Consider the following 14726-nt stretch of genomic DNA (forward strand, 5'->3'; position numbering starts at 1 on the left):
CTATCTTAGCAGAGTGTGGGCGAGGCCCGTATCTCATAGTAGTAGTTGATTATGACGTATGAACAGTAGATTAGATTTACATGTCGTCTGTGTGATACTTGTATGTTGGTTTTAGTAGTTGAGTGTGGGCGAGGCCCGTATCTCATCATAGCCGAGGGTGGGCGAGGCCCGTATCTCGAAGTAGCTGAGCATGGGCGAGGCCCGTACCTCAGAGATAATGGAGTGTGGGCGAGGCCTATATCTCCTAGACAGTGGAGTGTGGGCGAGGACCGTATCTCCTAGATAGCGGAGTGTGGGCGGGGCCCGTATCTCCCAGTTAGCGGAGTATGGGCGAGGCCCGTATCTTCATGAGTGTGGGCGAGGCCCGTATCTTCACGAGTGTGGGCGAGGCCCGTATCTCCTAGTTGCATGCTATGTGTAGATGGTATGTGGTAGATTGGGGAGACTCACTAAGCTTTGTGCTTACGGTTTTCAGTTTTGGTTTCAGGTACTTCCACTGGCACTGGGAAGGGCTCGGGATGATCGCATGGCACACACCACAGACTTCAGCCTGGGAGTTAGACTCTGATATTTGGATATGAGATTTTGATTTGAGACAGACACTATGATGTTTTATGATACACGATTACGATTTTACTTATGATTCTGGATGGTTGATGGTTTTAATAATGTTTTAAAAACGAAACTTTTGGGTTGTATTTTTAGGATGTTTCACATTAGTTGCTAATTAGGGTTTGGTTTGTGGATATGTTTAGTGGGAGTGATTTCAGCACCGGCAGCTCATGTGTGAGATCTATTCGTTTACCGATTGAGGTGAGTCCTCTCATTATACTTACATGTGTGGTAGTATGTGTTCATGCTGACCAACTGGGTCTTACTTGATATTTGTTGTTATGTGCTATCCGAAGTTGCTGATAACTCTCGAGCGTGCTATTAGCATACTGAGACTGTTGATAGTCACCAGGGTTGCTGATAACCCATCGGTTGTGCTGTGAGCCCAATGAGACTACTGATAGTCTCCAGGGTTGCTGATTACCCATTGGGCGTGCTGTTAGCCCATTGGGAATGTTGATAATCCCCAGGGTTACTGGTAACCCATAGTTGTTTATTTTATGTTGTGTTGTATGTGATATTTTGAGGAACTCACTAAGCTTTGTGCTTACGGTTTGTGGTTTATGTTTGGATCTGATGAGAGATTAAAGGAAATGTAGGCTAGTAGATGTTGTAAGGCCAATAATATTTACGTTTATGCTTATGTTTCTTATATCAGTTATGAAATCCCAAGTTTTAATAAAACAATGAAAAACATTTCTTTGGAAATACTTTTTTATGGGACAAATTCTGCAAAATAAAGAATGCTCTGTTTTAAAATAAGCATAAATAAAAGGTCTTTTCTGACCGTTAAAATAGAGATGTTACAAATTATCCCTTGCCAAAATGTGCATAAAAAATCATCCTTTTAGTATTATCGATGACGAGGATTTTAAGGAGTTTGTGTAGGAATCGAATCCTCGGTTTAAGATCATATCTAGATTGACCGTTGCTCGATATTGTTTATCAATTTGTGAACAAGATGTGGAAAAAATCAAAGAAATGATGAAAGGCCAAACAGTGTGTCTAACTACTGACAATTGGTCATCAATTGAAAACATCAACTATATGTGCCTTACAGCACATTAGATCGACGATGAATGGGTTTTACAAAGCAAGATCCTATTTTTTTCCATATAGAGAATCAAAGGGGTGACACCATTGGGATCCTTGTTTATTATTGTATATACAAGTGGGGGATTAATATTGTGTTTAGTATCATAGTGGATAACACGTCTTCAAACGATGGGGCTATAAGATATTTGAAGAGGATGTTGAAGGGACCAAATGATATATTAGATTGTAAATATTTGAACCTATGTTGTTTTGCACATATCATCAATCTTGGAAATACTTTTTTATGGGACAAATTCTGCAAAATAAAGAATGCTCTGTTTTAAAATAAGCATAAATAAAAGGTCTTTTCTGACCGTTAAAATAGAGATGTTACAAATTATCCCTTGCCAAAGCATGCATAAAAAATCATCATTTTAGTATTATCGATGACGAGGATTTTAAGGAGTTTGTGTGGGAATCGAATCCTCGGTTTAAGATCATATCTAGATTGACCGTTGCTCGATATTGTTTATCAATTTGTGAACAAGATGTGGAAAAAATCAAAGAAATGATGAAAGGCCAAACAGTGTGTCTAACTACTGACAATTGGTCATCAATTGAAAACATCAACTATATGTGCCTTACAACACATTGGATCGACGATGAATGGGTTTTACAAAGCAAGATCCTAATTTTTTTCCATATAGAGAATCAAAGGGGTGACACCATTGGGATCCTTGTTTATTATTGTATATACAAGTGGGGGATTAATATTGTGTTTAGTATCACAGTGGATAGCACGTCTTCAAACGATGGGGCTATAAGATATTTGAAGAGGATGTTGAAGGGACCAAATGATATATTAGATTGTAAATATTTGAACCTATGTTGTTTTGTACATATCATCAATCTTCTTGTTATAGATGGTTTGGAAGAGCAATTTGATTCTATTACTAGAATTCAAAATGTAGTGACATACGTACGATCATCACAAACTCAGTATAAAATATTTGAAGACTGTATTGCTCGGGTTGAAATAAAGTGCAAACAAAATATAAGGACCCGAACTTTTCTACATCTAACTAACTAGGGAATTATCAGAGTTATCTACTAAAATGCGGAAGTCTTTAAACTCATAACATTTTACATCCCAGGGTTAATTTTGGGTTTAAAGTAAAACATAAATAAAAATTAAAGCGACAAAGAAAATACAAAGAAATAAATTTATTCTTCTACTCTAATTCCTTGTACTCCTATCTTATCACGTATCACGGTTGATAACTACACCTGCAAAACATGAAAATATCGACAACTTCAGACCATATGTTTGGTGAGTTATATTCTATATGTTTTCATGTTATCATACTCTTCATTCTATTCTCATGTCTTTACATACTTTAACACTCTGTTCTCTTTTTTCTCATACTCTGATCTATTCTCATTCTTTATCATTTGATCTATCTGTGACATCCCCAAATTTCTCGGCCAGAAAAGACCGATTTAGTTTATGCTTTTAAATTAAAATCAGAGTAATCTTTTAAAAGATGTTGCGAAATTTGTCCCCAAAACAAAATATGATAAAATTTATCAAATCTTTTCTTAAAGAAATATATTTTCCATTTCATAACAAAACCTCGGGATGTCATGTTCCGATACAGACCAAAAGCATAAACAGTATATTATAAGTCTTACAACAGTTATTTACAACTACTGACCTATAATCCAAAATCCCTCGTCATCGTCCAACTATGCTCTTGTTCCACTACCTGTAATAATATAAAAAGCTGAGTGGGTCAGGCTTGGGAGCCTGGTGAGCATATAGGGTTTTCATCCCACAATAAATAAATTTATTAATTTCATCATCCAACAATAAATTTATTAATTATGTTCAAACATCAAACAATCAACCCAATTTCCCACCACCATTATCTCCTTTACTCTTAAGGATCCACCCTAAGAAATCAGCTATTCCTCGTTCATTCATTCCTAAGGATTAACCTAAGAAATAAGCACGAAGTCCATATTTGCCTATGGCGCAGCTGCCAATGTTATTTATTAGACGCAACTACCAACAACATCATTTATTCTCTAATTGGTTATTTATTAGGCGCAACTGCCAACAACATCATTTATTATCTAATTGGCACAGCTGCCAATGTTGTTTATTAGGCACAGCTGCCAACAACATCATTTAGGCACAACTGCCAGAATTATGACGTTCTCTATTAGGCGCAGCTGCCAATATTATCCTTTAGGCGCAGCTGCCAGGATTATGACATTCTTTATTAGGCGCAACTGCCGATATTATCCTTTAGGCGCATCTACCAGGATTATGATGTTCTCTATTAGGCGCAGTTGCCGATATTATCCTTTAGACGCAACTGCCAGGATATTTAGAGTGCATCTGGAAACACGTAACTCAAAAACACCTACGGGTTATGGCGCAACTGCCAATATTCATATATATCATCTTTCATCCCTCATTATTTATCTACCCATGTTCTACCAAACATATTCGTAGATATAAAATACATATACAATTTAAATCATTTAAAACATGTATAAATCATTCATCCAGCATAGATATCAGGAACACAAATAATATGCACACATAGCACGTAATTTATATTAAATACTTCATATCTATCTGTAAGATGAAAGTAACTATGCACTCACTTGATAAGACGACGATTGGACAACACTTCGTCCCTTAAAACAATATTCTTCGATGAAACCGGGATGTTTTTTGAAAAACCGGGCTTCACGCGGGCAGAGTTTCGGCTCAAAACACTCTTTTTTTCGGGAACTTCGGGCTTTCTTCGGGTGCTAGGGGCGTTCCCGAGGCTTCGGGGTGTTTTAAGATGGCTAGAGAGGGTATTGAGAGTGAAAGAGAGTGTGAATTAGCAACCATTCCCGGATACCCTCGATTTCTATTTATAGGGTGAAAATTCGACATTCACATCGTGAACCGTAACTGTTCACGTCGTGACTTTGATCCTGGTCACCTCCTAGGCTTGCCGTGTGTCTTCTAGGCTCGAAACGTGTCGTTCACTGAGTTCACGTCGTGAATTTCTATGTTCACGTTGTGAGTTCAGTCAGACCTCGAAGTTTGTGTTCCGAACTTCAGAAATTCATATCTTTCGCATACGAACTCCGTTTTTGACGTTCTTTATATCCACGCGTAGGTGAAATTATGCTCTACAACTTTCGTTTAGACTATGTCGGCTAATTTTGACTTCATTTTTAATATTATATTTTTAACGGGTCGGGACAGGAAAAGTCCGTTAAAAATTCATAACTTCCTCATCCGACGTCCGTTTTCGTCTGTCTTTTTACCGTTGCACTAATATCGACGAGATCTTCGATTATCGTTTAGATTGTTTCGGCTAAAAATCACTCAATCTAAATTTCGAGTTTTGGGCTGCATACTGATATGTCGAAACTTAAAAAAATCATAACTTCCTCATACGAAGTCAGATTTAGGCGTTCTTTTTATGCACGCTCTCGGTTTAACGAACTCTACGACTTTCGTTTAGATCACTAAGGCTAAAAATCGTTCTATCGTAAATTCACTATTTACGTCACGCAGTGTCGTACCGGTTCTGTCGCGAAACTTCGACAGGTCATAACTTCTTCGTTATAACTCGGATTTCGGCATTCTTTATATATCCGAAATCCTTGTCACGACCACTAAAACTTCCTTCATAGATATCGACTTTATCTAATATTAATTTTCGACGCTTATTTTTATTCTTAATCATAATAATTAAGTTTAAAGCACATAATTCATTCTTATTACTTCAAAACGAGTTCCAATGGTTGACCTAGACTATTATATCATCATTCATGCTTATCCCAGAAACACGGGCGTTGCACTATCTCTTCTACTCTTTCTCATATCTTCTAGTCATATCTATCTATTCTTATGCTTTCTCCTCCTTTCTCATCACATCTATTTCTTCTCATGCGTTCTCATCTTTTCTCACACTCATCTCATGCTATATCTTCTTATAATTTTTACATATTTCATACTCCTCTTACTCTATCTTTCTTCTTTTCCCACGCTCTTGTATTATCTCATTTGTGTTTGTTCTTTTCATACTCTATGCATGCCCTTCTCATACTCTTACTCTAATCTTCTCACATCTCTGACTCTTGGCATGCCTTCCTTATATTCTTCTTACATTCTATCTCTCTATTATCATATTCTCTTTCTATATCCTTCTATTCTCTTTTAGAACCAAAGGTTCATCCTCATATGACAACTTCATCTATCATATACGGGGCAACATACATCTAACTTTACCAGGAATGCTCATCTAGACTTAGCCCCCTCATATTGATCCCTTAAGGACCCGTTAAAATTCTTCTCCTCTTGAATCCCTCACGGATTCCTTACTTTTAATTTCTTGTGGGTTATATCTAAGTTCTTAAAAGAACTCTCTTATCTTGTTCCACTCATTGAACCTTTCTCAATCTTATTTAACCACACATATTGTAACGTCCCAAAAGTTAAGGCCAAAAATTTTCGATTTCAAATTAATAAAACTATTATCAAAACATCATCATAAAACCATCGTGGAACAAAGTGTATCAACTACATTATAAAACATCAGAGTAATCATAAAATGCGGAACAAGGTGGTGTGTGCACTGCAATCATCCCGGGCTCTTCTCCTTCGAACCAGAAATACCTAAAAACATAAATTGAAAACCGTAAGCACAAAGCTTAGTGAGTTCCCCAAAATACTACATACCATACATAATAAACATATAATGGGCCCCGCCCGGCATCGAACCCCGCTCGGTATACCGATCTGTCAGTCATCGGGCCTCGCCCGGTATGCATATAAACATATAAACAGACAAACACATAGCAAATGCAATAATCACAAAGATAATAGCATACAAAATGGTCATCGGGCCACGCCCGATATCAAACCCCGCTCGGTAAGCATACAAGCACATAACACATGCAAGAGTCACGCAGACATCTAGCATCTAAACATAACAAACCATGGGCCGAAATTGGTGCCTTCGACCCGCTAAACACAGTGATGAAACTCATCTCTATCTGGCTGAAATACGCAAATGAATCTCTGCCTGCTGGTCCGGAAAATCCCCGTGCTATCATCATCAAAATAATATCCAATTATTATGTGGATCTCGACTCATAACCAAGAATCTAAGCTACTTAGTCCATAACTAGGGTAAAAGACCATTTTACCCTTTTTCTTACTTGGCCCAAAATCCAAGGCCCAACCCAACTACTCAAAAGGCCCAAAACCTAAATGGCAACCCAAAGCCCAATTATGGCCCAATCTTCCAAATTGGACCCAAAACCCACCATGGGCCTAAATCCAAGGAAGCCAAATATACTAGCCACAATCCCCAAATCAGAAGTCTAATGGCCCAATAAGGCCCAAACTTAGAAAGCCCAAATTATGGCCCAATCCGAGAATCGCCAAGCCCAACGCCCATCTGCTGAGTACGCGGGGGGTGCTCAGCTCGTACGCGCAACGTAGGAATGAGTTATAAAACCGGAAAACCGGACCGGAACCGAAACCAGTATAACCAGAAAATGCTTAAACGGTCCGGGTATTGGGTTTAGAAATTATTCTTATCCGGGTTCCGGGTATTCCGGGTACCGGTCCGGGTATTCCGGGTTTTAGAACCGGATTTGTAAAAAAACCAGAACCAGGTTTAATGGACCGGAACCGGTTTAATGGGCCAAGAAACCGTAAAATTGAAGGGTCATCAAAAAATACGCCTATAAATAAGATTAATGATATTCTCTAAATACTTAAATGAAAATACATGTTTGGAGTTATATTTCGGTAATAAGATTATTGAATTCGAGAAGTAGTTAGTACAACCTTACTACAACCTATTAAGAGTTTAAATTTAGCTCTTTAAGATCTAACAAACCAATCTTTTACTTCAAAATCCCAAAGGAAACCAAAAACATTCACATTAAATTGCAACAGTAATACTGTGTGGTTAGCAAGTTTGAAGATTACAGTTTGCAAACAACTCCACATAAAATTTGTATATTTAATTAACGTGATACATATACTATCTAACATTAGATTTTTGTAAATCAAGTGGCATTTATTATTTTTTATCTGTTAAAATGGTTTTAAGTAGATGCTAATCAATGGTTGCTTTCATGTGTTATTAACAAGTATTACGGATTTATATATATATATATTTTCGGTATACGGTATCTTGGGGAACTCATTAAGCTTTTTGCTTACGGTTTTAAGTTTAAATGTTGCATGTATTTTATCAAAACATGGAAGAGCACGACATGATTGCACCGCATCCACTAGAGTTTTCGCATATGATACTCTAATGCCTTGTTTTGAAAACTACATTTAAAACTATGATGCTCTTTTTATGAAATGGATTGTGGTTGGTTTGATTTATGTAAAAATGCAAATTTTAATCTATATTTTGGGGATACTACAGATCGTCTAGAAAAACATAAGATGTAGAGATCAGGGAGGCTCTAATTGACTGAGTATGTTTGCATCCCTCTAATCTGATTTTTATTTCATTCTCATTCTAATTACCTAATTCTCTCTTAAACCTACCACATCACCAATGGAGATTTGGAGACCCAATTTGTGTTCATTGTTTAGTGTTTGTGGTGGTTAACTTCGAGTTCGATTGCTTACCTTTCCTTGTATATATTATGAGTTTGATTTTTTTTATTCTGAAACAAACATGAAACACCGAAACACTTGAGATTTTTGAGGTTTTCAATTTCTGAATTAGGTGAGTTCGACTTATATTCTGATTCCTTTTTCTCATTCTAACTTCTGATTTGTGTTTGATTTCTCAATTAGGTGAGTTCGACTCCTATTCCAATTTCCTTTTTCTCATTCTAATTTTTGATTTGTGTTCGGTTCCTGTCTTGGGTGAGTTTGGTTGTTGTTTGTTTCAGAAGTTTAATTGTTACTTGTTGGTTGTTGGAAGACGATAACAGTAGAAAGGCTTGCTGGAGTTCAACCAGGCTCAATTTTTTTTTTCTGTATTTGCATTAGAAGTATGTTTCTTTAGGTTTGAGCTTTGTGGTTTGCTTCAGTTAAAACTTCTAAATTTATATGGTTAGCTTCATATATAAATTTCTAGTCTTATATAATTCCTTTCAAAACTTTTGTGTTATGTTTCTATGATTCATGAGGCATACTGAGGTGATTTTGATACTAAAATTGTTGTGATGTACTTGGAATTGAGATTGGTAAAATTTGATTGCTATTTTGTATAGTCGGGGTTAAAGTTCATTTAGTAATTGAGATCATTTGGATTTTGAAGTTAATCGTTAAAGTCATCGGTGGTGTTGTTCATCTAAGCTATTGTTAGGCTAGTTTCACTCATGAAAGTTCAATGTTATGAATGGGATGTCATCAAAGTATATTATTATTTCCCATGAAAATCTTTAAGGCATTCTCCATTCAAAGCCTAAGTTCTATGGTAGTTGTAGTTTCTTACTTGCTGTCAAAGTCATTTAATGTATATTGATGTTGTGATATGGTGCAGTTAACATTTTTTTTTGCTTTTAGTAACTGTAATAATTTCTAGCATATGTGTAGCGTTTTTTATAATATTAATAATGCTTTCGCTGTTAAAAAAAAAAGAATTAGCATCACAAATTAAAGTAATAAATAATAAAAATAATTATTTTCGGAGATTATTTTATCATCTTGTCCGGGACATGAGAAACTGATCGATTAGCCTTGGGTTTAGCGTTGATTCTTTATTCATTCTTAATTCTCTTAGTAGTGGTGTATGGCTATTGGTTAAGCACATTCATTTGTTAAGCTTTTATATATAACAAATTGACAAGTATTCGCTTCTGTAGGATATTGCATAAGAAACGAAATAAGCATATATTTAAGTTATATGATTGATGTTTTGTTAGTGTATCTCATCACAATGTCTCTATATATGCTCGCGTAACCATTATTTCCATAATGGCTCTTAATGTGTAGCATTTTTTATAATATTAATAATTCTTTTGTTGTTAAAAAAGAATTGGTGTCATAAATTAAAGTAATAAATAATAAAAATAATTATTTTTGGGCATTATTTTATAATCTCGTCCAGGACATGAGAAACTAATAGACTAGCATTGGATTTAGCGATGATTCTTTATTCATTCTTAATTAATCTCTTAGTAGTGGTGTATGGCTATTGGTTAAGCACATTCATTTGGTAAGCTTTTATATATAACAAATTGACAAGTATACGTATTTGTAGGATATTGCATAAGAAACGAAATAAGCATATATTTAAGTTATATGATTGAAGTTTTTGTTAGTGTATCTCATCACAATATATGTCTATATATGTTGGGGTATTTATTATTTCCATAATGGCTCGTTTAGAGAGTAAACTAAATAACTAATGTCTTTCATATTTATTTATCCTATATCATATTATAGCATGTGGCTTAAGATATTCCTCTCTAACCTCACCTAGCATCTATCTATGACGGAATTGTTAGTATATCTCATACCGATGCGATGCAGTACGGTATCAGTACGGTATTTATGTTGTTTTATATGTTGGAATCTCTCATGTACTCCTAAAAAATATTTTGAAAGGTAAACTAATGCATATATCTTAAAAATCTGACGGTGGAATATATAAAGAAACGTATTGGGAATGTGAGTGTGACATAATGCATGAAACAAATTAAAACATTCAATACAACATAGTAAACAAATTCAACTAAAGAGATAATAATAGGTTTTTTATGTCATGCTAAAGAACAATTATCCACCATGCTAATACATTTTTCTAATTTACTAACAATTTTTATTTTTACGTAATCACATGCATGAAAGAACTTGCTAGAAAGAAATGGCAAGTGTGGACATATGAGATTCCAATCTACCATAATCCAATTACTAAAATCAAAACAATAACTTAATGATCGATAATTAAAAACAAAACAAACGAATAATCGAACCTCAAAAAATCCCAAAATTGTAGAACCACTCCCTACCATCAGCATTCTCTTTCCACAACGATCTCCTCCGCGTCACTTTCTGTTTCCCTTCGGCTCACATTTCAAACAAAATCTCCCCAAATCACTTGTTCAAACTTTTTTCACATTCGTCTCTCATAATTCACATAATCCCACGAAAGATTCTGCTGTAATAACAAGATTTATACATACATTCAAACCCACACATGTACCAGCAGGATGAGGATAAAAGAGATCGAAGAAGAAAAAATGGCATTGGAAACTATAACTATTACAAAATGTTTGGATGTTTTAATCGGAAGTTCAAGATTAGCGACCTGGGTCCACCGCAAGACGTAATAGAGGTCTTCAGATTGTATTCCACGGATGGGTCGGAGATGTTGCCGGATAAATTTTTACTGTTCTTAACGGAGTTCCAGGGAGAAGAAGGGATCACCATTGAGGATGCGCAGCAGATTATGGATCGGGTGCTCGATTTGTCAACCTCCCATTTGACTCGCTACGCTTTCACTGTCAATGATTTTTTTCATTATCTATTAGATGAAATCAACGGGCCCCTAAAAACTCAGGTGGGTGTTTGTTTTCTTTCCCAAATGCTCTTCGCAACATTATAATTGCATGCATTTTCTTGGTGAAGATTTACAATTGTGTAAAATTTTGTAGCCTTTTTTTTCATGTTCTTTAACAAATTTTATGATCTCAGGTACATCAGGATATGACCGCTCCATTGCAACATTATTTTATATACACCGGTCACAACTCATATCTCACCGGAAATCAACTCAGCAGCGATTCTAGCGAAGTGCCAATCATAAGGGCTCTTCAAAGAGGTGTTCGGGGAATAGAACTTGATTTATGGCCAAATAATGCAAGAGATGGAATACATGTACTTCATGGCAGGTATGCATGCATGCATGCGTACGTTGACAGGCTTTTTATTTGACATATATCTGATTTTTTTTAACAAAAATAGGACGTTGACAACTCCAGTAACACTTCTTAAATGTCTAAAGTCTATCAAAGAGCATGCTTTTGTACAATCTCCGTATCCTGTTATTATCACTTTAGAGGATCATCTTACACCGAGTCTTCAAGCTAAGGTTGCAGAGGTTAGTTTCAATGTTAAGTTTCATATTAACTCCTAGCTATAATCATAGTAATTAATTTTTTAGCCCTTTGATGCTATGAAATTCCCTATCTCATTGACTTATGGATTAATTTATAGATGGTCACAAGCACGTTTGGGGATATGCTATACTTCCCACACCCGAGTGACAAAGATGAATTCCCTTCGCCCGATGAATTAAAATATCATATTATTCTTTCAACAAAACCCCCCAAAGAATACCTTCCATCCAAGAACGCGCACAAAAGACGTTCATCCGTGGATAAAGATTCATCTGATGATGAGTGGGAAGATCTTAGAGTGAGCTAACATGAAATCTAATCTTTTCATTTATAATTTTTAACTGACTTCGATGAATAAAGATTCAATTTTGTTTGTTTATAGCAGAGCAACAGTGATCAGGATGATGACGATGATGATACTTACAGTATAAGTGACAGATCATATTTCTGTCCAAGCAGCGACAGATGCAGTGCAAGCTCTAGCACTCATAGGATGTCCGACATCCTTGGTGTGGATTATGAAGACGATGATAATGAAGATGAAAAATCAGGGCATCAAACAGCTCTCGAGTACAAACACCTCATCGCAATTCATGCCTCTAAGCCTAAAAAAGGAACAAGAAAAGCGCTAATGGATGAACCTGGGAAAGCTAAGCGTCTTAGTGTGAGCGAACAAGCCCTTCAAAGAGCTGCCAGTCTTTATGGAGCTGATATAGTCAGGTAAATCAGTAAGTGTCTTTTCTTTTTACGTCAAAAAAGTAGCATCAAACTAAAGAAAGGTTCATATGCATCTTAGATTCACGCAAAAGTATATCCTTCGGGTGTTCCCAAAGGGAACACGGGTTACCTCAACGAACTTTAGACCACTTACTGCATGGATGCATGGAGCTCAAATGGTCGCCTTCAATATGCAGGTGAGTTTTGTAGTGGAATTTTTTGAATCTTTACCTTTTTTGTTTTTAAACCAGCCTGATGCTATTTTTTTTTTTTTTGTAATTAGGGTTACGGAAGATCGCTTTGGATGATGCATGGGATGTTTAGAGCGAATGGAGGGTGTGGTTATGTTCGAAAGCCTGATTTTCTTATGCACAAGGGTCCTAATGGCGAAGTATTTGATCCCAAGGCAACATTACCAGTGAAGACAACTCTAAAGGTCGAATAAACCATTCTAAATGTTCTCTTAAATTTCATCACCCTTTTCGACCCGCTAGCTACATATACAAAGTTTTGATTTTACAGGTGAAAGTATATATGGGCGACGGGTGGCGATTGGATTTTAGCCAGACTCACTTTGACGCATACTCACCACCAGATTTCTACACAAAGGTAAGTCATCAATCGATAGCCACCAAATAAACCATTACTGATCTAAGAAGAATTAAAGGGGTACCCTTTAGACCTTTCTTAGCTACCTTGAGAAAATCTAATGGTAGAATGGAATGAATCAGATAAATATGCGTGGGGTGGCGGTTGATGTGTCCAAGAAGAGAACTAGAGTGATTGTAGATGATTGGACACCGACATGGAATGAAGAGTTCACATTCCCATTGAGAGTGCCAGAGCTAGCTTTACTTGAGATCCTTGTACAAGAATATGATGTAGACAGAGCTGACTTTGCTGGTCAAACGTGTTTGCCTGTATCAGAGTTGAGACCTGGAATTCGTGTCGTTCCACTACATAACAAGAAGGGAGAGAAATTTAAGTCAGTAAAGCTTCTTATGCGGTTTCTCTTTGTATGAACACATATCACAGTGATTTTTTGGGGTCCTGTTAATTATGTATAGGGGTTGCATTCTTGTTGGTAAAAATGGAAACCTTTTTCGAGAATTTGATTAGTGTACAGAACAAAATATCTAATCACAGGATTTGTGAAATACAAAGGTGAAGTTTTTAAATGATTATTGACAATTGCTTATGTCATTTTGGTTGAAATGAGAAGTGTTGGCAATCTAATTTAGATTTCCAATAATTCGGGTTGGTAATTGAAAGTTGAAAGCATGCAACAAGTATCTTTGATAAAAAAGAAGTCACTAAAACTCGGTTGTCTCATTTAAAATTTCTATTTATTTATTTATTTTTATTTTTTTGCAAAAGGTATTCTCAACGCAAACCCGTTTATTTCGTGTCATGCCGCGGGTCGTATCGAGAATTGTCAGGCCAGGGCAAGTAAGGCCTAAGAGTGTACGATGTAGTCATTTGTACACATCAACCTAAGGGGTATTGAGGCTACTTTCATTGCATGCAATAGCTATAAAGTTGAAGATCACTACAAAATCCAAATAACCCACAATCGAAAATCATATTGTATTCCTTTTATAGGGGTGAGTAAAATCAAACCTGGAAACTGAAGCATAAACTGACAGTTTACATTTAGATTTTTCATAAACCGAAAATTTCGGTTTGGTTTCGATTTTTGGATTTTGTAAAACCAAAAGAAACCGAACCGAACCGATTATATATAGTGTTTAGGTTAAAACCGACTCATGCTCACCCCTCCCTTAAGCTACAATTCTTTTACATCAAATCATAGTCAATCTTGCCATAACTATTGGTCACTCGCGATAAAATTTAGTGTTTAGGGCATCCACAATGCATTGAACTTCATAGAGTTCAATGGATTGCCACATCATCGTTCTACAATCCATACAACTCTATAATTTTTTTTCCTACAATGCATTGAACTTCACAAAGTACAATAGAATGTTACAAAATATAATTTATAGTAAATATTTAAGAATTAAAAACTTTCATTTTTCCTATTGAAGAGTTCAATGGTTATTGAACTCGAAATCCATTGAATGCTAAGGTGGCATCTCATAACGGTAAAGTTTTATCCATTGAATGACACATAGACTTGTCACCTCATTCAACTCTCTCATTGAACTCATCATCATGGATGCTCTTAAATCACATAAAAATATAAAAATATATAGCATATATACAATCTTAGTTAT

The 14726-nt window shown here is 35.9% G+C and overlaps 1 protein-coding gene across 1 annotated transcript; it reads left to right on the top strand.

Moving 5' to 3' along the window:
- The first annotated feature begins 10729 nt into the window (after nucleotides 1-10729).
- Nucleotides 10730-13553, top strand: LOC145129908 (phosphoinositide phospholipase C 6-like). The gene is made up of 9 exons (XM_079064743.1): nucleotides 10730-11213; nucleotides 11348-11544; nucleotides 11618-11753; nucleotides 11870-12070; nucleotides 12158-12492; nucleotides 12569-12686; nucleotides 12773-12925; nucleotides 13012-13098; nucleotides 13221-13553. The coding sequence occupies exons 1-9, from the start codon at nucleotides 10851-10853 to the stop codon at nucleotides 13509-13511; spliced, it is 1881 nt and encodes a 626-aa protein (XP_078920869.1). The 5' UTR covers nucleotides 10730-10850; the 3' UTR covers nucleotides 13512-13553.
- The last annotated feature ends 1173 nt before the right edge of the window (nucleotides 13554-14726 follow it).

This window comes from Lactuca virosa, chromosome 8 (genome assembly GCF_052849685.1).
Source record: "Lactuca virosa cultivar CGN04683 chromosome 8, Lactuca_virosa_CGN04683_v6, whole genome shotgun sequence".
In the NCBI taxonomy this organism is placed as follows: Eukaryota; Viridiplantae; Streptophyta; class Magnoliopsida; order Asterales; family Asteraceae; genus Lactuca; species Lactuca virosa.